Source organism: Spermophilus citellus, assembly GCF_964194105.1.
Source record: "Spermophilus citellus genome assembly, chromosome: 18".
Lineage (NCBI taxonomy): Eukaryota > Metazoa > Chordata > Mammalia > Rodentia > Sciuridae > Spermophilus > Spermophilus citellus.
This window is the reverse complement of record NC_138200.1, coordinates 11,064,449-11,089,570: the sequence shown is the minus strand read 5'-3', so window position 1 is coordinate 11,089,570 and position 25,122 is coordinate 11,064,449. Positions and strand designations below refer to the sequence as shown.

The 25,122-nt window shown below is 54.4% G+C and overlaps 1 protein-coding gene and 1 long non-coding RNA gene across 2 annotated transcripts; one reads left to right on the top strand and one right to left on the bottom strand.

The window, feature by feature from the left end:
* The first annotated feature begins 8,540 nt into the window (after positions 1-8,540).
* Positions 8,541-23,218, top strand: CBLC (Cbl proto-oncogene C). Its single transcript, XM_081273498.1, has 11 exons — positions 8,541-8,908; positions 11,343-11,489; positions 11,599-11,755; positions 12,261-12,382; positions 14,129-14,266; positions 17,887-17,974; positions 18,565-18,696; positions 19,274-19,426; positions 19,701-19,781; positions 22,925-23,040; positions 23,145-23,218. The coding sequence occupies exons 1-11, from the start codon at positions 8,556-8,558 to the stop codon at positions 23,152-23,154; spliced, it is 1,497 nt and encodes a 498-aa protein (XP_081129624.1). The 5' UTR covers positions 8,541-8,555; the 3' UTR covers positions 23,155-23,218.
* Positions 12,389-16,816, bottom strand: LOC308637219. Its single transcript, XR_014019583.1, has 3 exons — positions 16,583-16,816; positions 14,337-14,650; positions 12,389-14,243 (listed from the first exon to the last, which is right to left on the bottom strand). It is a non-coding gene; the product is annotated as an uncharacterized lncRNA (long non-coding RNA).
* Positions 23,219-25,122: the final 1,904 nt, after the last annotated feature.

Below are 25,122 nucleotides of genomic sequence, written 5' to 3'. Positions count from 1 at the left end.
TGGTCCCACCTGGGTGGCCCAGTCTCCCCAGCTCAACACCCTTGGGCTGCATCCCGTCTGTGAAGTCCCTTTTGAGTGAATCTGGGGATACTCCCAGGTTGCAGGGCCGAGGACGTTGTGTTTGGTTTTGTTTTTTCCTCCCCTCGGTTCTGGAAATGGAGCCCAGGGCCCCTGCTTGCTGGGCACTCCACCCTCCGCTACACCTCCAGCCCTTTCATTTTTTATTTTGGGACAAGTTCTCACTAAGTTTCTGGCCTCAAATTTTCGATCCTCCTACCTTAACCTCCAGAATTTCTGGGATCCCAGGTGTGAGCGTAAACACAGGCACGGGGTCTGGGTCTGTTTGGGACCACGTGCCTGGGCTTCTGACCCTGCCACTGGCCTGTGTTGCCCAGGCAGCTGCCTAGCTTGGAGGGTACGCTAGATTCCTGTGATGACTACGACCAACTGCCACAAACTGGGCGACTGAACACAACAGATGGTGGCGCACGCCTGTCATTCCATGGCTCAGGAGGCTGAGGCGGGAGGATCACAAGTTCAAAGCCAGCCTCAGCCACTTACTGTGGCCCTCAGCAACTTAACAAAACCCTGTGTCTAAGTAACATGCAGAAAAGGCTGCGATGGGCTCAGTGGTCAAGCCCCTGAGATCAGTCCCAGCAGATACTCACTCTTTCCCCTTCCTGGAGGCCGGAAGTCGGAAATCAAGGAGTCCGTCGGAGCTGTGTCCCCTCCAAAGCTCTCCAGGATGAGCCCTCCTGGTCTGGTCCAGCCTCTGGTGGCTCCTTCGCATGGCTTGCTCCCCTGTGTGCCTGTGTCCTCTGTCTCCTCTGAGGACCTTGTTACAGGATTCAGGACCCCTCCCCCATAATCCAGGATGAGCTCATTCCCAGATCCCAACCTCACTAGTCTGCAAAGATGCTTTTTCCAAATAAGGTCACGTGTTCCCAGGTTCCCAGGATTGGAATGTGGGCGACATTTGGGGAGGGAGTCACCATCCAGCCCACTGCCAGGGTGACTGCTGGGCTGGGCACAGCACCTTGTATGAGAACCTGCCACACGCATGTGACACGCATGTGATGTGTGATCTGCAAGCTCTTGGCTTCTTCCCGCAGAGGCCACCTCGCCACCTGGCACAGAGCAGACTCTCGGGCAGGGATGGCAGAATGACTGAGCCCCTGCCCACTGCCCCCTGCCTGTGGTGTTGGTGATTCTTTGTAGCAAGGTCTGGTCCCATGTCACACTGTGTGAGCAACTTGGGGGTGTGAACAGACAGGAAAATATTAGCAGCCATTTATGGACCATGATGGTCCCATAATCCAGAGGAGAAAAACTGAGGCTCAGAGACAGCAGGTGGCCTCTTAACTCGGACCTGTCACCTGGAGAGCTCCTACTGGCCCTCTCCGGGCCTCAGCCTTGTGAGTGAGCCGGGCGTGGCTGTGCCCGTTTCTAAGCGTGCCTGCGACAGTACACAACTGCGCCTAGGAGACTCCTGGAAAGGAGAATAAGAGGCGCTCCTGTCTTAGGAGCACAGGCCCTGGAGGCAGAACCGAGTTCAAGTCCTGCTTTTCCACTTCCTGTGGTGTAGCCTTGGTCTAGTGACTTCATGGCCCTGGACTCCAGTTTCCTCATCTGCAAAAAGAGGGAACAGGGCCAGGCGCAGTAGCCCACGCCTGTAATCCCAGCAGCTCAGGAGGCTGAGGCAGGAGGATCCCGAGTCCACAGCCAGCCTCAGCAACTTAGCAAGGTCCTGCCTTAAAATAAAAAATAAAAAGGGCTGAGGATGTGGCTCGGTGGTTGAACACCCTGAATTCAATGCCAGGTACCAAAAAGATAAAAAAGAGAGAAGAGTGATCACATCCATCTTGAAGGGTTGGCCTGAGGATCAAACACGGGTGGGTTATGTGAATTATGCACAGTGCTTATTACAGCCCACCGGGATGGCCAAGAACTCAATAAATGGCAATTGCTGTCATTATGTGAGAATTGGCTTTGAGGACAGGTGGGGACAAAATAAAACCACGGAGTTGATGGATCCACTCTTGATCCTGAAGGAAAAGTGAGATGAGATCCTAAATGCTTTAGTTCTGTAGAAAAAAAAAAGTTTAAACTATAGGAGATTAAATAAGATGGAGGTCTAATTTTCACTAATGTAAAGGTTCCAGTTAACACCCCAGCTACAATAGTAACTTGAGGATGCCAGAGACCCAGAGTCCCACTATATTATTTTTTTTTTAAAGAGAGAGTGAGAGAGGAGAGAGAGAGAGAGAGAGAGAGAGAGAGAGAGAGAGAGAGAGTTTAATATTTATTTATTTATTTTTTAGTTCTTGGCAGACACAACATCTTTGTTTGTATGTGGTGCTGAGGATCGAACCCAGGCCGCACGCATGCCAGGCGAGCGCGCTACCTCTAGAGCCACATCCCCAGCCCGTCCCACTATATTATTTTGCTGCACTTATATTGCTGCTCCAGCTCCCATTATCACATCCACATTCCAACCACCCTAGGAAATAATACAATGGAAGAAAAAAAAAAAAACAAAAGTCAGTCAAGTTGCATACCCCTATCCTTTAAAGTTACAACCCAGAAGTCATTTATACATGTCATATCCCATTGGCCAGAATTAAGTCACAAAGTCACACCTATCACAAAGGAGCCTGGAAAAGGTAGTTTCATCCGGGCAGCAGGTACCCAGGTAAAATTCAGAATTTCTGTCTCCGAAGAAAGAGAAAAGAATGGTCATTGAGGACAACAAGTATATCCGTCACACCAGCACTCTGCCACCGAATAACTCCATGGCCCGAGGCAAAGTGACTTCACCAGGCTGAGCCTTGGTTTCCTCATCTGAACAACGGGCACAACCCACATCTTCCATGTGAGTGGGTTGGGGAGGATTTCATGAGAGCCTGAGTGTCAGGTGCTTAGCATGGCCCTGGCTCTGTGTATGCGGAGGGCTGCTTGTGCCTGTGGGTGCCGGGGTGGTGAGGTGCCTCTTTGTGTGTGAGGAACAGTCCCCAGGCTCAAGGGCTGAATGGAGGCCTGACCCGGGGAAGTCACTTCTCTAAAACAAAGGATCCAGCTTCTCAACACTTGGAAATCCCCTCGGGGCCTCCCAGGCCCTGGGACCAGAGTGTCCTTCCACACCCCTCCCCTGCCCCGGAGAGAGGCAAACTCCAAGGGGTGGGAGAGGACCCTCTGCAGGTCTCCCGGGCCCCACACCTCACAGAAAGCAGCCCTCACCCCACCCAGCAAGACTCCCAGGTGACAACCCAGCATCCTGGGACCCGGGCAGGAACCGATGTCACACCTTCAGTGCATGTCCCAGGCCAGCTCCTGTTGCACAACCGCTCTTGAGCTCCCCAGCCTGGGTGAGCCCAGAGAGTTGGAGGACCTCTCTCCAGACTGAGAGTGACATCTGCCAAGTCCTAACTGCTGGCGACATGCCAAAACTATTTTAAGATGGCGAGCACTAACAGGACGCCTCTGCTCTTCAGGTGGGTTTACAGACGCCCCCGGGAGCCGAATTCCATTCACAGGAAGGAAGGTGAGGCCCGGGAGAGAGAGACGACCTGCTGGTGAGTCCCAGGCGCGGACTCCTTGATTCACCAGGCCACCCTCAGCTCGGCACCAAGGATGAATCAATGCCCGGCCCAAGGAGCCTTCCCACCAGATGCGCTAGGGCCCTGTGCCACCGCTGATAATAAACTCTAGTGAAGGGGAATATCCTAAAATGAACCATCTGCCATCTTCAAAAATGTTCAAAAGAAAACAATGTCAATTTTGTGCGGAGCTCAGCGGCGCAAGCCTGTTATCCCAGCTAATTGGGAGGCTGAGGCAGGAGGATCACAAGTTTAAGGCCAGCCTCAGCAACTTAGGGAGATCCTGTATCAAAATAAACTAATGTAAAAAGTTCTGAGATTGGGCTGGGGTTGTGGCTCAGCTATAGAGTGCTCGCCTAGCACATGAGAGGCCCCATGAGCACTCCATAAAAAATAAATTAAATAAAGGCATTGTGTCCAACCACAACTAAAAAATTTAAAACAATTTTTAAAAGTTCTGGGATGTAATCAGTGGTAGAGCAACCCTGGGTTCAATTTCCAATACAGGGGGGAAAAAAAGCCGATTTTGTGAAACAAAGAAAACCTGAGAAAACTAAAGAGGAAAAAGAATGGATACTGGACTAGTCGAAAATTTTTGTCATAAGGAAATGTTTGGGGAGGATTAGCCATTGGAATAGAGCCTGCACTGTTAGATACCAGGACGCATCACCAGTAAGTGGCTGCTGCTCAACTGTATTATGACTGTGGAAGGAGAGGCCCTTAGCCAGGCGCCAAGGTGACTCCCGCCTGTAATCCCAGAGGCTTAGGAGACTGAGGCAGGAGGATCGCAAGTTCAAAGCCAGCCTCAGCAACTTACCAAGGCCCTGAGCAACTCAATGAGACTCTGTCTCTAAACTAAATAATTAAAACGGGCTGTGGATGTGATGTGGTTTAGTAGTTAAGCTAAATCCCCGGTGCAAAAACAAAAACAAAAACAAAAACTTGGAAATGCAACTGAAGTATTTAGAGGTAAGTGGACAAAATGTGGAACTTACTCTCAGACAGTGGCTGCAGCGAGACAGTATCCACGGTAAAGTTACTCCACAAACTGTTAACAGTTGTGAATCTGGGGAAAAGGTATACAAGAGGACTCTATCCTTGCAAATTTTCTGCAAGTTTAAAAAGTTTTTTTTTTAAGTGATTTCAAATCAAAACTCATGGTTTAAAAGTCTTCGGGGTTGGTTTGTTTTGTTTTGCTGGGGACAAAGTCTAGGGTTTTTAAGGTTGTGTTTCTAAGCGCTGCCGTCTGTGCCTGCATCTGTGGTCAAAGTCTGGGGAGGCGGGGAGGTGAATTTGCTGCTTCAGACGCTGCCTTGCGGGTGTGACCCACAGCTTTCACCTGAGATTAAGGTCTAGGGGTGGGGCCAGGGTCTCAGAGGCGTGGCCAAGGCCTGGGCGTGTGGCCAGAGAAAGTGTTCCCAAGGGAGAAGGTTACCCTGTTCTCAGCGCGCCCTCTGGTGGTGAGCTCCCAGGTGTGCCCTCCACTTTTGACTTGACTGATTGATTGGGAGAATGCAGGCAGCGCTCAACTTACCTGAAGTGTACAATCCCCTGGTTTCAGTGTAATCCCAGAACTGAGCCATCATCACCAGAAGGCATTTTAAAACATTTAACCCCTAAAAGAAACCTTCCATAGTAGTCACTCTATTTCTCCCCAACCCCCGCCACCCCTAGGCATCCCTTAATGTATTCTTTTATTTATTTGTTTGTTTGTTTGTATTTGGGGTGTGGGTGTACTGGGGCCCAAATGCAGAGCCTTGCACATGCTAGGCGAGCGCTCTGCCACTGAGCTACATCCCCAGTCCTTCTTATTTCATTTTTTTTAAAGAGAGAGTGAGAGAGGAGAGAGAGTGAGAGAATTTTTAATATTTATTTTTTAGTTCTCGGCGGACACAACATCTTTGTTGGTATGTGGTGCTGAGGATCGAACCCGGGCCGCACGCATGCCAGGCAAGCGCGCTACTGCTTGAGCCACATCCCCAGCCCCCTTCTTATTTCATTTTGAGATGGTCTAAGTTGCTCAGGTTGGCCTCAAATTTGGGAACCTCCAGCTTCAGCCTCCCAAGTAGCTGGGACTACATGACATATGCCACCATACCCAGTTTACTGTACTTTTTATCTACATATTTGCTTATTCTGGCATTTCATATAAATGGAATAATATCATGTGTAGTATTTTAGGAATGACTTCTTAGCATCATGTGTTCAAGGTTCATCAATGTTGTGGCGTGGATTAGGGTTGATTTGTTTTGTTTTGAGTACTGAGGACTCACCCCAGGGGCGCTTTACCACTGAGCCACATCCCCAGTCCTTTTTATTTTTTATTTTCAGACAGGCTCTCAGTAAGTTGCTTAAGCATTCACTAAACTGCTGAGGCTGGCCTTGAACTTGTGATCCTTCTGCCTCAGCCTCCCAAGCCACTGGGATTACAGGCGTGCGCCAGCCAGCACACCAGGCTTTTTTTTTTTTTAAATTGCCAATGGATCTTTATTTTATTTATTCTATGTGGTGCTGAGAATTGAACCCAGTGCCTCACACATGCTAGGTAAGCACCCTGCCACTGAGCCAGAGCCCCAGCCCTATTTTAATTTTTTTTTTAATATTTATTTATTTTTTTAGTTCTCGGCGGACACAACATCTTTGTATGTGGTGCTGAGGATCGAACCCGGGCCGCACGCATGCCAGGCGAGCGCGCTACCGCTTGAGCCACATCCTCAGCCCCCTATTTTAATTTTTAATGATTTATTTATTTATTGTAGTGCTAGGAAACCACTTTTTATTATCCCTTCACCAGTTGATGGATATATAGGTTGTTTCCACAACTCTTTGGATGTGTTTTCCATTCTCTGGGACACATAGATGTTGGAGTGCTCATACAATTACTCCAAGTTTAACATTCGGAGGAACTTTGTTTTCCGAAGCAGCTGCATTCACATTCCCACCAGCTGTGTTGGAGGCCTCCAATCTCTGCACCTCCTTCCAAAATTTGTTATTGTTTATCTTTTTCATAGTAGCCATCTTGGTGTCGAGTGGGATTTTTTTTTGGGGGGGGGCTACTGGGGATTGAACTCAGGGACACTTGACCACTGAGCCCCATCCCCAGCCCTATTTGTATTTTATTTAGAGTCAGGGTCTTACCGAGTTGCTAAGCAACTGGCCATTGTTGAGGTTGACTTTGAACTCAGATCCTCCTGCCTCAGCCTCCCCAGCTGCTGGAATTACAGGGGTACGCCACCGCACCCGGCTCTCGTCATTATATTTTTTTGGCTCATGCTATGAGTCCAGTTCATTCATCTTACCTGCCTCAGGAGCCCCTGGGAGAGTGGACCACAATACATTCATCCCTTCTCCTGGGGAGGGACATTTACCTTCCTGGTCTCTCCATTTCCGACAAGATGACAATTAATATCCCTGAATGGGTCTCTTGGAGTTTTCAAACTGCTGAACCTGATCCATTAGTGGGTTGTGAGATCAATTTGGTGGGTTGAAAACACGATTTTTCTGTTAATGAAAGGACATTAAATAGAACGGAAGATATTAAATTATGTGCACAAGTCGGGGAAGGGCCACGTGGTGAACTTTTTGCTTCAAGCCTCCGCTCCTGTCTGCATGCCTCAGTGCCAGCAAGTGTACCAACCACAGCTCTGAAGGAGGTAGTGACCGTGAACCTGCCTGTCCATTTGTCCAGGGGTTCCATGAACACTGCCAAATTGCCCTCCAATAGAATTTCTTGCCAACCTTTGGCTTAAGCCGAAAGTTTGAACTTTTGCCAAGCCAGGGTTTTTATCCGGTTTTCTGGAAGAGGAAAGGAGGCTTAGAGAGGTGAGGAAGGCCAGGGGCCGGGAGGCCGACCCTGCCATTCCACTGCAAAGACGGGTCTCTGCTTAGGGTGACATGCAACATGGAAGATTCCAGAAATTAAAGCTTCTCGGGTTCTATGCGTCTGGGGAGAAGCTGCGGAGGGGCGCCAAGACGCTCACCTTTCATCCTAAACCTTCTGCCATCCCACCTCAAAGGGATTTTGAGAATTCAGGGGGCAAAGATTTAGAGATTCTGACACCCAGGGCCTGACGGAGGGCGAGTGTTCCACACGTTTCTTGTTATTGTTTATTATTATTCTCTACTTGGAGAGAGAATCAGGGAAGCCTAACTCCCCAGGTGTGTGCAGACAACACTTGCGATCCGAACTTGGCCTGGCCTCCCGGGGGCGTGGCCCGCACGCGAGGTGGGCGGGGCACGGCCTGGCTGCAGGGGGCGGGGAACACGGCGGCCCACAGCGCCCTCTGGTGGCTCTCCCTGGCGCTGCCGGGCTCGGCTGATGCTACAGGTTCTGCAGGTCGAGAGGACAGCCGCGCCACGCCCGCCCTGTGCATTCTTGAAATCTACTCTTGCCTCGCCCTTTGGGGACCCAGAGGTCGAATTCCTTTGGAAACCTGGGTCTCTAAATTCCAGCCCAGTTTCCCGCAGGGACCCCGCCATGGAGACCCAGGCATCTGAACGCTCTGTGCCTTCGTTCTGGGGGACAGAGGGATAGATAGCACTTGTTCCTGGATCTGTCCCTACTAGGAAGCTCAGTTCTCCGACCTCTAACCCCACGCCACCACCAAAGACTAAGACTCAGACCTTCGGCCACGACTCAAGGTTCTACTTTGGAGAGTTAACTTCCCACCCTTGTGGATCCCGTACCCAACAAAGGTCCCAGGGGTCCCTTAAGCCCTCCCCCAGCGCCCGTCTCTCCCTCAAGGGACCCAGGTCTCCCACCTGCGAGTCCCACCGCTCCGGGGTCCCCTCCTCGGCTCCAGGCTCCCTTATGGAATTCAGATTTCCAAGCCCCACCTCCAGGGGACTCAGGTACCTGAGTCCCCCAGCCCCGCCCCCTCCTCCTGACGTGCCCCGCCCCCACCTGGCAGCCGCGCCTCTCCCCGCCGCACCCATCAGTCCCGAGGCACCCAGGGACCCATGGCTGCCTCGGCGGTCCCGCGCGGGTGGCCCTGGGGGGAGCCACGAGCGCTTGGCCGGGCGGTGAGGCTGCTGCAGCGCCTGGAAGAGCAATGCGGGGACCCCCGGCTGGCCCTGGGGCCCCCCTCGCTGCGGGACCTGCTGCCCCGCACGGCACAGCTCCTGCGGGAGGTGGCCAGCGCCCGGCGGGCGGCCGGCGGGGACGGCCCAGAGGGTCCCGGTGGCGCCGGGGACTTCCTCATCTTCTACTTGGCCAACCTGGAATCCAAGGGCAGACAGGTGGCAGAGCTGCTGCCGCCCCGGGGCAAGAGGGGCGCCAACGACGAGCTCTTCCGGGAGGGCTCCAGACTCAGGTGAGCAGATGTCCTTGTCCCGGAACAAAGTCTCACGAGCGAGGCCCAGGTCATGCTCCCAGCCGGCCTCCCCCTCAGACCCCGGGGTCCAGACCCCAGCCTCCCTCCCTCAGACCCTGGAGTCCTCGACCCAGGCTCTCCTCCCTGGCCCCTTCGTCCCACCCGGGAAACTGAGTCACTTCCTTGGACATCCAGCCCCCCCCATCTCCCCCTTTCCTGGATCCCCTCGAAACCAGAATCCCAGTGCCCTGATCTCCCAGGAAGGGAGGGAAATTGGGGGCCTGATGGACTTCCACTGAGGGCAAATGGATGCACCCTGGGAACCTGAGCTCCACCCTCTTGCTTCTCTTCCCATGCAAGGGGCCAGCTGAGGACCTTGGACTGGCCTGCCCACTGCGCTCTGTTCTGAACTCTAGGGGAAGGGCTACCGAGGGGCAGGGGAGGGGCAGACCTCAGAGCCTGGAGCAAGAACAAGGTCTAAACCAGCTGTTCCTTCCTCTGCAGGCTCCAAGCCCCTTCTTCAGCTCCCTAATTTAGCTGGAAATGAAACACACAGGTTCAGCAACCTGCTTACCTGTATTTAAAAATTAGTGTTATGTATTATAGAACAGTGACCAAAGGAATGTTCTTTGCAATATATATTTCTTCTGCATGAAGATGCAAAGGCACAGTTATTCTGAAAGGAAGAATCGACTAGTCAGACACAAGAACCACCATGAGACAGAATCGAATAGTCTTCCCTTAGCCAGGTACAAGGGCGCGCACACTGTCATCCCCTTGACTGGGGAGGCTGATGCAGGAGGATCCAAGTTTGAGGCCAGCCTCAATAACATAGTGCAACCTTGTTTTAAAAAAATGGCGGGGGGTGGTGGTGGCTGGGGATGTGGATATAAATCAGTGGTAGAGGGTCTCTGGGTTCAATCTCCAAACCTGGGGGGGGGGGGAGTCTTCCCTTTATATTTAGGAGACTTGGGTTTCTGAAATCTCATTATCAATTTAAAATGTGCAAAATATGCTCATGCAAAACACAACTGGGTTCAAGGCTTGGATACAAAAGTTTGCAAGCCAAGTGAAATGAGGACAGATCTTGCTGGAGGGGATTGTCTCCACAATCTAACAGTCCTATCCTAATCTCTATGTCAAGCAAATTTCTAGAAACCCGTTGGAAAGGTGCTCTAACTCCAGTGAGAACTCTGTTCTAGGGTTCTCCACTCAAGGTTAGAGGGTTCTAGTAACTAGGAAGTCTAGGGGCTTAGTGAGCAGCTGGAGGGTATGCTTAGAGTCACGGGGATCCTACGAAGTTTTTAAGGAAGGTTCTAGACCAGTACTGTCCTTTAAAACCTAATGCTAGCCATGTAGGTACTTTTTAATTTTCTATTAGACAAATTCCAAAAAGATCTTTGGAAAAAAAAAACAAACAACTGTGATCCGGGCACTCGGGGCACACTTGTATTCCTAGTGGCTGTAGAGGCTGAGGCAGGAGGATCAAAAGTTCAACGCCAGCCTCAGCATCTTAGTGAGGCCCTAAGCAACTTAATGAGACCCTGTTTCTAAACAAATAAACAAAAACAGGTGAAATTAGTTTTAATAACATTTTTATTATCTCACTATATAAAAATATTATATCGATTTGAAATCAATATAAAGCAATTATTCATGTGCTTGCTCATGGGTTTAAATAAAAAAAAATTGTGCTAAGTTTCTGAAATCTGCAGTGCATTCCACATTTAAAGCACACCTCTCACTCCACTCACTATGTGTGTGGACGGTGGTTCCCATATGGACCACACAGCTCAGATTCTGCAAAGGGAGGCTACTTAGACACTGTCAGGAGCCCTGCAGACTCCGCCCCCCCAAGAAGCTATTAATAGAGATTAAGAAAGCAATAAGATCAACACTGAGTGCCAACGCTGTGCCCACTCTGCTGTGTATTTTACGTGCTCAGGATGGAAAAATCCTCCTTCCCCAATGAGTCAGGGGCAGTGCTTACCTGTATTTACCCCCATTTTCCAGTTGAGAAACTGGGACATAGGAAAAAGAGAAAATTGCCAAGGTCTCTCAGATGAGAAGGGCGAGGGCCACCCATCCTGATCAGGAACTCCAGGAGGCTCCACCCGCCCCCACCCCACCCGCAGGTGGAGAAAGGCTCTGAGCCTGCCCTGTGGACAGGCTGCCCAGGGCCGGGGTCCCCTACTAAGCTAGCCCGCGCCTCCAGCCAGGCGGGCTCTGGCCAGGCTGGGCACTGCTGGCTGGAGGCTGATTGGACATTGGGCAGCTTCTACATTTCCTTAACAGATGAGAAAACCGGGGCCCAGAGAGCTGAGGGCTGGGGACTGAGCTGCCATGGGACAGACGCTCAGCCTGTAGGAAGAGTCGGGCTTGGCTCTGTGGAGCTCCCCAAGGTCCAGCCCATCCTCAGGGTTCATTCCTGCAGGCGACAGCTGGCCAAGCTGGCCCTCATCTTCAGCCACATGCATGCAGAGCTGAGCGCGCTGTTCCCTGGGGGGAAGTACTGCGGGCACGTGTACCAGCTCACCAAAGCCCAGGCCCACACCTTCTGGAGGGAGCGCTGCGGGGCCCGGTGAGTGAGCACTGCCTGCCCCAAAGCCCCATCCTGCCCGGCCCTGGCCCCAGGAGTCAGGCCCCCTCCTACAGATCCTTCCATCCTCAATGCACGTCCCCACACCCAGGTGTGTGCTGCCCTGGGTAGAGTTCCAGTCACTCTTGTGCTCCTGCCACCCCGTGGAACCAGGCCCCATGGCCCAGGCCTTGCGCTCCACCATGGACCTCACCTGCAGTGGCCACGTGTCCGTCTTTGAGTTTGACATCTTCACCAGGCTCTTCCAGGTCAGAGAAGGCCAAGGCGGAGGCCAGAACCCCTGGGTCTGAGGGAGGAGGCTGGGCCTGGACCCTGGGTCTGAGGGAGGAGGCTGGGCCTGTATCCTGGGTCTGAGGGAGGAGGGTTGGGTACGGATCCCTGAGTCTGAGGGAAGAGGCTGGGCCTGGACCCCTGGTCCTGATATAGGAGGCCTGGGCCTGGATTCGTAGGTCTAAGGGAGGAGGGCTGGGCCTGGACCCCTGGGTCTGAGAGAGGAGGCTGGGCCTGGACCCCTGGCCCTGAGGGAGAAGGGCTGGGCCTGTATCCTGGGTCTGTGGGAGGGGTCTGGGCCTGGACCCTGGGTCTGAGGGAGGGGGCTGGGCTGGACCCCTGCGTCCTAGGGAAGGAAAGGTCTGGGGCCTTCTATATAAAGGAGGTACTGGCCAGCCCACCATGGCGTGAGCAAGGCGGCCAGGCTCTCAGCCACCGGGAAGCTCTAGCGACATGGGTGACCCCTACCCTGCTCCCTCCCAGCCCTGGCCGACCCTGCTTAAGAACTGGCAGCTCCTGGCAGTCAACCACCCGGGCTACATGGCCTTCCTCACCTATGACGAGGTCCAGGCACGGCTGCAGGCTTGCAGGGACAAGCCAGGCAGGTAATGGTCCCTGCCTCAGCAGGACGAGGCCAGGGCTCAGGGCCTGGGCCTGGCTGGGGGGGGGGGGGGGGGGGAGTGTGACATCCTCAGAGAGTCAGGGCTCACGTTCCTGGGACCCAGAGAATTAAGAACTCTGGAGGTCGCCCGGTGTGGGGGGTGCCCACTTGAATCCCAGCTGGTTCAAGAGGATGAGGCAGGAAGATCGAAGATTCTGAGCAAGACCCCCTGTCTCAAAATTTAAAAAATAACGTGTCGGGGTGTAGCTGAGTGATAGACCCCCGCCCTGGGTTCAATTCCTAGTACCGCCAAAAACAACCAAATAAAAGAGCTCCGAGGTAGACAGTTGAGTGTCCTTGGTCACCTGTCTTTTCTCCCAGGACCCCCTGCGCCTTCCCACAGTCCAGCAGCTAAACACACAGTACCTCATCTGGTGGGGGAACGGGGTGCTGAAGACCCTGCCCACATTAGGTCTTTTTTTTTTTTTTTTGTACCAGGGATTGAACCCAGAGGCACTTAACAACTGAGCCACATCCACAGCCCTTTTTCTTCTTTGATTTTGAGACAGGGTCTCACTAGATTGCTTACAGCCTCGATTGAGGCCGGCTTCCAATCTGCAATCTTCCTGCCTCAGCTGCTGGAATTACAGGCATGGGTTGGGTCCCTTTCTGATTGGTCAGAGTGATGTTGGGCCCTGGGTAAAATATTTTGACTATGACTGCTCATACCTGTTGCAGCAAGACACTGGGAAAGGAGACATCTGAATCTTTTCTTTCTTTTTCTTTTTTGGGGGCTACTGGGGATTGAACTCAGGGGCCCTCGACCACTGAACAACATCCCCAGCCCTATTTTGTATTTTATTTAGAGACAGGGTCTCACTGAGTTGCTAAGCGCAACTTAGCACCTCGCCATCGCTGAGGCTGGCTTTGAACTCACAATTCTCCTGTCTCAGCCTCCACAGCTGCTGGGACTACAGGCATGCACTACCGCGCCCAGACATCTGAATCTTTAAATTATTTCAAGTCAGGAGTTTTTAGCTGCTGGGTCTCCCCAAAGGGCAAGAAACTGGGGAGCTGAGCCCCCTGGAACATCAAGGAGTTGAGAGAATAGGAGGTCAGGTTTGTGGGTCTCTGCAGGGCTCAAGTGCAGAGGCCCAAAAAAGGCAAGTATATATCTGCACTCTTCCAGTTCTTCCGATTATACTCCAAACTGGTTTAAAGGAAAAGCAACAGGAATCGATTAATTCCTATAACTGAAAAGACTAGAGTTTGGGTTTCAGGTTCAGCTGGACCCAGGTGTTCCAGTCCTAATCTCAGACTCAGATTCTGTTCATACCCTGTCTCTGCTTTCGTCCATGTTGGCGTCCTTCTCAGATGTGGTCTCCCTGCCTGGTGTCAAATGGCTTCTAGGGGTCACTGTTATACACCCCACCAGTTTAGCAACCTCTGTGAAGCTGGGGTACCTTGTTCGATACTTCTAGCAAAAGTCTCTGACTCGGATCACTGAGGCCGGGGGTCCTAGAATACCCTGATGGGCCAAGCCACAGTCAGGCTTGTCCCAATTTCAGTGAGGGAGGAACAGGGTCTCTAAATAGCGTCAGGGATGTTATTATCCCAAGAAGAGCCAGACAGGGATCTAGCCCCTCCGCGCCTGCATGGGAGGTTGACAAAAGGACGTAGACACCTGGATTCCCAATAGGGTGGGGGACTGGGACTTTCCTCACCCCATCCTACGCACCTCTCCCCCCAGCTACATATTCCGGCCCAGCTGTACTCGCCTGGGGCAGTGGGCCATCGGGTACGTGAGCTCAGATGGCAGCATCCTGCAGACCATCCCTTCCAATAGACCCCTGTTCCAGGTGCTCCTGGAAGGACAAAAAGGTGGCATGTGAGTTCGCGACCTGGAAGGAATGGGGTGGGTAGAATCCTGGGGGACGCGCACGGCCCTAATCACCAACCTGCAATGCTGCGGTTCCCCAGCAGGTGGCAGTCAAGGGTCTCGAGGAAGGGCCACCTCTGCGGTCCACCCAGGCTGCCCTGGGTGCCACACCTTGAACTTGGACTCTAGAGCTTTGCTTCTAGATCCGATGTCCTGCCCTAGGATCTAGACTGGTAGGGCGGAAACAGAGCTGGGAAGCTGCCAGGCGGTGATTTTCCACCCGTCGCCGTGGCTACCCCTTTTCCTGCAGGGAAGCTGCTCTGGGTGAGGAGGGAGGGGGCAGGCTGGCTTCGGAGTTCCGCCGCTGACCAGGGTTTTCCTGGTCTGGCGCTGCTGTGGAGGGAACCAGGGCGTCAGGCAAATGATGAGCAGGTGCCCCCACCGCCCTCCAGGGGGCTTGCTTATCAGTCACACTGTGTGATGGGTGACAGGAGATGGGTGACATTTAGGAAGGAGGCTGCTTTCTCCTGGTTTGTTTGGGTGCTGGGGGTTGAACCCAGAAGCGCCCCACCTCTGAGCTCTATCCCCAGTCCTTTTGTTTATTTTGATTTGAAATGCTATTTCTTTTCCCCTGAACCCAGGGCCTCACACCTGGTAAGCGAGTGCTCTAACCACTGAGCCACAGCCACAGCCCATTTTTTGTTTCTGTTTTTTAATTTTGAGACAGGCTCTCACTAAATTGCTTCGGGCCTTGCTAAATTGCTGAGGCTGTCCTCGATCTTGCAGTCTTCCTGCCTCAGCCTTCTGAGTTGCTGGGATTACAGGCATGGACCACCACGTCCAGCAGACATGCTGTTGACTCTCATTATTCACATTAGTTATATTCTATAAAATTGTTCAGTGTCTGAATTTTCAAATTCTGAGCCACTGCTCCTAGGGGACATACAGGGCCTGTGGGTCCCAACCTTTTCTGTTTTATTATTTATTTTATTTTATTTTATTTCCTTTTTTATTGGATGCTTGGGTTTTCTTTGTTGTTGTTTTGTGGGATTCTTATTCTTGTTTGTTTTGCAGTTCTTATTGTTTGTTTGTTTGTTTGTTTTTAATGTGCTGTGGCATGTGTCTGTAATCCCAGGGACTCTGAGGCTGAGGCAGGAGGATCCCATGTTCGAGGCCAGCCTCAGCAATTTAGGGAGGCCCTAAACAACTCAGGGAGACCTTGTCTCAAAATTAAAAAATAAAAAGGGCTGGGGATGTGGCTCCGTGGTTTAAGTGCCCCTGGGTTCAACCCCTGGTACCAAAAATGAAACATAAAAATGTGTTGGGCCAGGCACCGAGGCACAGGCCTAGAGCCCCAGTAACTCAGGAGGCTGAGGCAGGAGGATCACAAGTTCAAGACCAGCCTGGGCAATTTAGCAAGTCTTTGTCTCAAAATAAGAATGAAAAAAGGAGAGCAGGGGCTTCCTTAGGACTGTGACAGTCATTTTTTTCCTCTATACCCTGGCAATAGTAGTTCCCCACCCCTTAATAAAGTTTTAAATGAATAAATGAAAGAAAGAATGAAAAAAAAAAAAAGAATGAAAAAAGGGCTGGGGATGAGGCTCGGTGGCACAGCGATTGCGTGGCATGGGTGAGTCCCTGGTTGCAGCCCCAGCACCTTCAGAAAAACAAGTATTGGGCCACATTTGGCCAATCAATCACTGCATAATAACCCTTATGTGTTTTTGTTAAAGTCAACTTAAGACACATTGTTGACTCATTCGCACGGAACCCCTGGCCTCTCGTAGCCCTGCAGCTCAGGCGGGAACAGAGTTGCCCAGCATGTTCTCTGGCTAAGGCCCGTCCCAGCCCCCTCTCCCTAGGCAAATAGATGGCACTTTAGTTCCACTCTTGGGCCCTTTAAATCAGCAAATCAACAAAAACCATGAAAATGGGAGGAATGTGGCACTGAACAGACTGTGACAAAGACACCGGTTACAGTCCAGGAGCCAAGCCCTGGCAGGCACAGCTGCTTGTCACGCCCCAGCCGACCAGGAACACCAGAGGGCTCAGAGCCATCACGACTCTGCGTGTATTGATTGAGGGTTTCCCATCGATGTTAGAGACAGGCAAATCCGCAATCTGCAAATAACGACCTCTTGTACAGACCCGACCTCTTGTACAGACCCGCGCATGGACCTGTTTTTAGTTGTCAATGGACTTTATTTATTTATACTCAGTGCTGAGAATCGAACCCAGTGCCTCGCACATGCAAGGCAAGCGCTCTACCACTGAGCCACTGAGCCACCGCCCCAGCCCCCACATGTACGTTTATTACCTCCCTACTCGACAGCTCAGGAAACAGGCACAGAGGTAGAGACATTTGTCCAGGTCACACAGCTACAGAGTACTGAGCTGGAGTTTGAAGTCGGGCAGAACCCACCGAATCCTGAGTCATCTGCCGTCTCCAGGTCAGAGTTCTTGGAGAAGAGGATCCCAGGGTTAAGAGCAAATGAGAGGCGCGGGGGCTGTGGCTCAGTGCAGAGCACTTGCCTGGCATGTGAGGTACTGGGTTCGATCCTTGGCACCACATAAAAATAAACACACAAAGGCATGCTGTCCAACTACACAAGCAAACAAACATATGAGAGGGGCCAGGGGCACACTGTAATCCCAATGGCGTGGCTGAGAGCCTGAGGCAGGAGGATCGAGTTCAGAGCCGGCCTCAGCAACTTAGGCCCTAAGCAACTCAGTGAGACCCTGTCTCAAAATTAAATATAAAAAGGGCTGGGGGGATGTGGCTCAGTGGTTAAGTGCCCCTGGGCTCACCCCCACCTCATGCATTAAAAAAAATAGTTTGGGGCTGGGGCTCAGTGAAGGAGCACTTGCCCAGCACCCGGTGTGTGTCCCCAGCTCCCAACATTTTGCAGATGAGAAAACCAAGGCCTGAGAGAGGGGAGGGACACGAAGCTGACCTTCCGGGTCTGAAGTCACCCTAGCTGCCCCCTCCTATGGGCCTTGTCTTAGTCTCTGCCACCCACCTTTGCCTCTGGTAGGATCCTGTCCATTGTACAGATGGGAAAACTGAGGCCAGGGAGGTAGCGTTGCCCAGCCTAGGAAGGGCCACAGTAGGGTCCAGTCAGCAGCCCTTGACTCTGCGGCTGGCCTGAGGCTGCAGCAATGACCAGATGGGACCCCAGAGGGTCCAGAGCCTTCTCAGCTGCCCGGGAGGCCAGTGCTGAGAGCCGGCCAGTCCAGCTCTGGGTCTTGCTGTGTGAGCCTCAGGGCACTGTGTAAGGTGAGAAGCGGTGCTGATGGCCCCCCGAGGCCATCTCGAAGTCCTCAGATTGGAAGATCCTAGGATTTGGTGGCCCCCAACTCTAAAATCTGTCATGGCGCAGCCTGGAGACGGCAGGGGGTCCCAGGGGCCTAGGCCTGCGGATTCTGACCCTGCTCCTAGAGTCAAGGGACACAGCCCTGCCCTGGGGGATCCAAGGGACACAGCCCTGCCCTGGGGGATCCAAGGGACACATCTGCTCTGGAAATCCCAGGATAAAGAAGGGAGATATCCCCAGGCTGTGGGAGGGGGTCCTGGTAAGTGTGGGGGGTCCCTGGGAACCCCCTCAGGGTCCCCCTCTCCCCTTCCCCAGCTACCTCTACCCCGATGGGAAGAAGCACAACCCAGACCTGACGGAGCTCTGCCGCGCAGAACCCCACCAGCGCATCCACGTGTCGGAGGTGAGGGTCCAGTCCCCTCACTGCCCCCGCCATCCTCACCCGGCCTTGGCTCGCACACCTTGGCCTTGGGTCGGAGTGCTGGCCTCATGGCTCTGTGACCTTGGGTAAATTACTTGGCCTCTCTGAGGCTCAGTCCATCCTGTGGAAACTACAGCTCCTCCTGCCTCCTTCCTGGGGGTTCTCATGGGGATTAAACAAGGAAATAAGATCTGGTTAGGTCATCAGAACAGCTAATGCACTTGAGTGCCTACCAGTGACAGCCCTGCGTCAGTGCTTAGTCTTTGGAGCCACTCCAGGGGGAAGAGAAACCAAGAATTAAAAAAGAAAAACAAATCTAGTATAAGTATATCCCATGCAATATTGGGGATAAACTTATGCTCGAATTCTGTTCACTGCTCACCTGAACTTCACATTTCCTGGGGCATCCTACGTTGTTCGGAAGGCTCGGAGGAGGCACGGGAGGCCCTGGACACACCCACGACCTTGAACTTGGGGGAGGCTTCAGGGTGGACACAGGGGTGGGGGCTTCCTTCCTGTCCTCCCCACGTCTCGCCCACCTGTCCTGTCCTCCCTGTCGTCTCACCTGTCAGGAGCAGCTGCAGCTGTACTGGGCCATGAACTCCACCTTCGAGCTCTGCAAGATCTGCGCAGAGAGGGACAAGGACGTGAGGATCGAGCCGTGCGGCCACCTGCTCTGCAGCCACTGCCTGGCTGCGTGGCAGGTGGGGCTGACCGTCTCCTGCCGGCTCGCCCGGTCTCCCCTCTACAGGAAAAGCCCCGACAGCATTTCCCATGCGCCTTGTTTTCAGGTGGGGAAACTGAGGCCGGGGACAGAGCCCTGCCCGGGCTCCCTCGGGGGCCAGTGTGGGCAGCTGGGTCTGTGTCACCTCGGCCTGCACGCGACCCACCACCCGGCTCTCCTTCTCAGACCAGTTATCAGTGAAAAGGGCTGGGCGATCCAGAGCCAGTAGCTCTGCCTCTCTGGGCCTTAGCCTGGGAGCACAGGGCTATTGACAGGAACCCCCACAGGCCAGAGTAGTGGCCCAACCCACAATGCCCCTGGCCAAGGCCCGGCCTGAGGCTGCCGCCCTGGTCCCGCTGGCCCCTGGGCCAGCATGGACGCTCCTTGGCTTCCCAGCTCTTCCCTGCCTCCCACCCACCTACCGGCTCCCGTCCCCTCCCTCCCTGTCCCTGGCTCTCCTCCTATCTCTGGGTTGGAGGTAGAGGTCCCCCCAGGCCCGAAGGACAAGGGACGTGGTGCAGAACAGGGAGACGCTGACCTGTCCTCCGCCCCGCCAGCACGCAGAGAGTCAGACCTGCCCCTTCTGCCGACGGGAGATCAAGGGCCGAGAGGCCGTGAGCATCTATCAGTTCCAAGGGAGGCCAGCAGCAGAGGCCACCATTGAGGACCCAGAGGACAATAGTGACCAGGAAGACGGGGAGTTGGAGCAGGTAGGCAGGATGGGCAGGACAGAAACAGAGCCCCGGGGCCTGATGGATGATCGGCTGGGCCTGGACCCTGGGGCTGGGCCTGGACCCTGGGTGCTAGAGGCCTGGGTGTTGGCTTCCCCCAGGGCCTGGGGCTGTGGCTTTCTCATGCTGTCCCCTGAGGGTTGGGACTCTGTGTTGCTTTTGTCTAGAGGGTGCCCCGTCCTGCCTCCAGGCAGAAGCGTCTGTGGGCGTGAAGAGAATGGCCGCTCACAACCCCTCTCCGCGTCTCCTCTAGGTGGCCCCCTCTGCCCCCCCACTGCCCCCTCGGCTAGATCTGTCCTCAGGGAGACGGAGAAGTGAAGGCCAGTTGAAGGTGGTGAGTGTTGCTGTTCTGGGCTGGGTGGGGGGCGTGGGCAGGGTGGTCTCTCGCTCAGCCCTGGGTCCCTGTGGTGGTGTGCTCTGGGCTCTGAGGCTCAGGCTTGGTGCTCCTCCTCAGCACCCATGGGGAGGCCCTGCTGTGGTCTGGCATCTGCCACCTCCGTGGCTCTCCTCTGCCTTCCTCTTGACTCATCCCTCTCACTGGTTTCTTGTTCTCCTTCCATGTCCAGGACATGTCCTACCTCAGGGCCTTTGCACCAGCTGTTCCCTTGGCCTAACTTGCCTTCCCCAGGCTCAGTTTCCCACTTCTTCTCCGGGAGGCCTTCCCTGACCCTCCTACCCCACCCTGCGATGGTTTCATGGTGCTTTTCCCCACCTGGCAGGGTGGGAGGTGTCGTTTCCTAAGCCAAAACCCTTTTTAGGTCTAGATTTTGTCTTATTCTTTTTTTTTACATTTTTTTTTAGTTGTAGATGGACACACAATGTCTTTATTTATTTTTATGTGGTGCTGAGGATCGAACCCAGTGCCTCACACAAGCAAAGCAAGCGCTCTACCACTGAGCTTCTACCACTGAGCTACAGCCCCAGCCCCTTATTCTCTCATCTATCTCCAGAGTCTAGAACAGTGCCTGACACTGATACTTGACAGGTGCTCAATAAATAGGAGTTGAATAAACAGAGCCCAGTCTTCCCAATAGCCCTATAAAGCTGAAGATGTTTCTCTCCTCATTTTCTACAAGAAAAACTCTCAGAGAGGTGGCTGAGATGGCCCGAAGCCACACAGCCTGAAAAGGGATAAGCCAGCATTGGGGTCTTTAAGCACCCCCCAAAACCATCTGCTTTTTTTTTCCGTGCTGGGGATGGAACCCAGAGCCTTGAGCTTCCCGGGAAATGCTCTGCCCACTGAGCCCCAGCCCAGCCCCCATAGGCTGATTTTTTAAGGGCGCCGGGCCTTGCTGTCTCCCCCACTCCCACCCCTGGAGTTTCAGAGGCCCTGGCCTTGGCGGAGAGGGGCGGTGCCCCGGAGCATCTGGGCAGGCGGAGCAGGCACCGCCTGGATCAATACTGAACGGACCTCCCACCAATGGCAGGAAGTCCGGGAACATTAGCGACCACAGCAAACAAGGAGCCGGCAGGAAGGGGGCGGCGGGCCTGGGGGGGGGGGCGGGGAGGCTAAAAACAGACCTGGACCTGCAGCCAAAAGCAAATGGAAACATTAGGAGGCACTCAGCGGCTCCCTGGGGACAGCCAGGGGACACTGCCAGCCGGGAACAGGGCTGGGGGGCACCTCCGGTCGGATGGGCATGCGTTCACCTGCCAGTACCCTCCCTCCCTGGCAAACCCCTTCCTCTTCCTCCTTCCCAGACCTGCACCTGCCTGGTTCAAATTCCAGGCAACAGCTGCTCTCTTCTCCTCTCTCTCTCTCTCTCTCTCTCTCTCTCTCTCTCTCTCTCTCTCTTTGGTACTGGAGACTGAACCCCGGGGCACTTAACCACTGAGTCACATCCCCAGTACCCCCTTACCCCCCCTTGTTTTTAATTTTGAGACTGGGCCTTGCTAAAGTTGCTGAGGCTGACCTCAAACTTGCAATCCTCCCGCCTCAGCCTCCCAAGTGGCTGGAATTATGGGCGTGCACCACCGTGCCCACCCAGCTATGTCTGCTCTTTCATTTTTCAAAGCACAGCAAAAGACAAAGCCCTGGGCTTGCTACTTCTCAGCAAGGTGACTGTCATCATGACAACAGTTAATGTGTGACTTTTCCTATGGGCTTGGCACAGGGCCTCCCACATGCCAGGCAAGCCCTCTACCCCTGAGCTACCCCCCAGCCCTGGCACTGTTTTTGAACCTATTCAGTTGTCACCACAGGTCAGGAGCAGGCGCACACCTGTAATCCCAGTGACCCTGGAGGCCAAGGTGGGAGGATGGCGAGTTCAAGGTCAGCCTCGGGAACTCAGCCAGACCCTGGCTCTAAAATAAAAAATAGAAAGAGCTGGGATGCAGCTCAGCGGGAAGTGCCCCTGAGTTCCATCTCTAGTGCAACAAATAAATAAATAAAGTCAGCCCCGTTATGATCACAGAGGGGGACAGTGAGGCTCGGGAGCTGAATGTCACACAGCCCACGGGTGACAGAGTCAGAATGAGGACCCAGGTCTCTGGTTCTACCTGCCAGGACTCGTGTTCCACCCCTCTGTGGGCCTGGACCCTCTGGTCTGTACAGTGGGCAGGATGGTCGTCTCTGCCACGGAGTCTACCATGGGCTCTGGATGCGGTGGGCTGTGTCCGTGGCCTGTCACTGAGGTCATGACCTGCACATGGGGCTCTGTCGTCAGGCACCTCCCTGCATACCGCCGTTCTCCGTCTTAGAAACCCTCCTCTAGGGGATGACCCCGTCACTGAGCAAGACCCTGGCACACCACGGGTCACCGAACCCTCAGGCCTGTGAAGCTGGAGAGATCTGGCGACCAGAACCCAAATCAGATCCCCCGTCACTTCTCAGCACCCTCTGCCAGCTCCCCAGGCCTCCGGGACTCCAGGGAAGCCCTCTGCTCCCTCCATAGGGCCTGCAGGTCCGGCCCCTGCTCCAGTGAGCCCCTCGCTGACCTTCCAAGGAGTCCACAGACCCCCACTTCCCTGCCGCCTTTTTGTGCTCAGGCTTCGGCCCAATCAGTCCCGGCTCCTGGAGGCCTCCCTGGTCGCCCTCCTGTCTTGGTCACCCTGCCCTCCCCTGTCCCCCCCACGCACTCAGAAAGACCTGGAACGCAAGATACTTCCTGGCTTGTGAGCTGATTGCTCACGTCCAGCCTCTGGCTCAGCAGACCTTGGTTCCTCCGGCACGGGAAGTTTTTATTTGTTGTTTTTTTTTTTTTTCTGTCTTATCCACATTTCTGAACTCAGATGCTCAGGGAATGTTTGTGGGATACATGGACAAGGGGACGGACGGAGGCATGAACAGACGGACGGACAGACAGACAGAACATTTTCCCACTCAAGGCAGAAGCACGAGGGGAAAAGACGGCATGGGTTAGGGATAAGACTCTGTCACAGGGCCCCTCGCCCAGCACGGTGTCACCCTGTGAATTGGCACTGCCAGTCCCTAGGCCGCCCCTCACCTGGGACATTTTTGAATCTCTTCCCCTGCAGGCCCCTCTGCCTCTGCCCAGGCTCCGGCCTCCCCTTCCCTTGCCGAGAATCAGGAATGTGGCCTCAGCCCTGTGGGATGTCACCTCCTGCCCCCAGACCACCGAGGGGGCCACAGAGTAAGTGGAAGGACAGCTGGTCTGAGACTCAGGGGTGAAGAAGGCGGGGGAGGGGGAACACCCCGGACTCAGGAAGCTCACGGACCCCAACTCTCTCCCCTCAGAAATTTCTAAAGGGAAGCTTGTGCCCCCAGCCGCCCTGTGGGACCCACAATCACACCCCATGCTGGAGGCCAGGTGAGCCCCAGACTCTCCAGCTCCCTCCCCAGCTAGCCCCATGCCCTCGGCCCGCTCTGCCCAGGGGTGTGATCTCACGCCATGTGCTGCAGAGGAGCTGCAGGGGTGGACGGGGCTTGTGAGGCAGAAATAAACTGTCAAGCCTGGTGGGTCCTCCCGTGTGTAAGGAGCAGGGCAGCGGCCACCAGGGGGCAGCTTGGCACTGGGAAAGGGCGTTCCTGGGGCCTGATGCCCACCTGGTCCACTCCAGAGGCTGGGCCCTGGCCCCATCTACCCTCAGAGCTTCACAGGGAGTGGGGTCCCCAGCCTCTTCCGCCAGTTCCAGGAGTCCTGCCTCCCAAGCTGTCGGCAAACCAGTCACCGCAGAATCACCCTGGACTCATCCCAGAACTGCGGCCCTGGTCAAAAAGAGCCCGCGATTCCTTGGGAGTTAGATGGGCTCCCAGGCTCGCCACGACCTGCTCTTATGCTCATTCTCATTCTTATGCTCGTTCTCCATTCCCCGTGGGTCCTTCTGCCAGGCGATGTGGCACCGGGAAAGCATCTCCCATCGCCTCACTAATCCCAAGGGACCCAGCTCCCTCCCCTCAGGCTAACCCAGCCCCCACCCTGAGGGCAGGCCCTGTGCCAGGCCCTGGGCTGAGCAGCGGCCACTCCCCCCCCTGCAGCTCAGAGTCCAGTGGGGGAGAGAGACCTGGAGCCCAGGGTGGGCACGGCTGGGGTGGGGGACCCCAGGGCTACAGGAGCGCACAGGGACGCCTGACCCAGCCTGGGAAGGCCAGGAAGGCTTCCAGGAGGAGACTGAGCCCAGACTGCCATGGGAAGGGGCTTGAAATGTATCACAGACTGAGTTCCAAGCAACAGAAGCCGCCTCTTGGGACAGAAAGGGAACCTATTGAGAGGATTCTGGGTCACTCACAGAAACCAGGAGTAAACAGGAGAGCCAGGATGGGAAAAGGAGCAAGAAGACTGGCAGCCAGCCAGCACCGGCCACCAGCCACAGTCACCCCACAGAACCAGTCTGATGAGGACACGCTGGTGCCCGATGAGCACCGGACACTGCAGTCACCCCACTGCCCGAGCCGCCCTAGAAGCAGGACAGGCTGCCCCATTCATTAGCTGCGCTCATCACAAATCCTCTCCAACTTAGCAGCGCAGGATGGCAACAGTTGCCTTAGTGCTGAGGGTGCTGGGCGGATCCAGGGTGGGGCTCGGCTGAGTGGTTCCACCCTGGGAGTGGGTGCCATCAAATGGAGCCGTCCATGGTTCCAGGCTGCCCTGTGCAGAGTGGTTGGAGGCTGGCCAGGGTCTCTGAAGTCTCCACACTTCCAAGAGTGGGCTCTGGACCTGCTGGCGTGGGCTCCCCCAGCACAGCTGCTCCAGGGAGTGCTCGGTGGGTCTCCTGTGAGGACGGCCGGCCTCCACCTCCATCCCTCTGCACCCACAATTCAACCAACTGTGCATCCAACACAGACGTGACTTTTGGTACTGGGGATTGAACCCAGAGGCATTTTACCACTGAGCCACATTCCCAGTCTTTTTTCATTTTGAGACAGGGTCTCATTAAGTTGCTCAGAGCATCGCTAAATTGCTGAGCCTGGCTTTGAACTTGCAATCCTCCTGCCTCAGCCTCCCAAGCCTCTGGGATGACAGGTGTGCACCACCACACCTGGCAAGTCTGACCTCTTGATGGGAGGTCCAGTTCTGTAGGTGACTGTCGCCAGCTGGCCAGGCTGGCGAGATGAGCTGTATTCAAAGGAGCTGACTATATCAATAATTAAGAAAACGGTGAAGAAACCGCGCAGCACAGGAACATGAGTTTCTAAGGTCAAGGGCGGGACTGCTCAGTGACCCCAAGAGTCAGCTCTTTGCTGGGCAGTGCTGAAAAGAGAGCATGTACCGGAT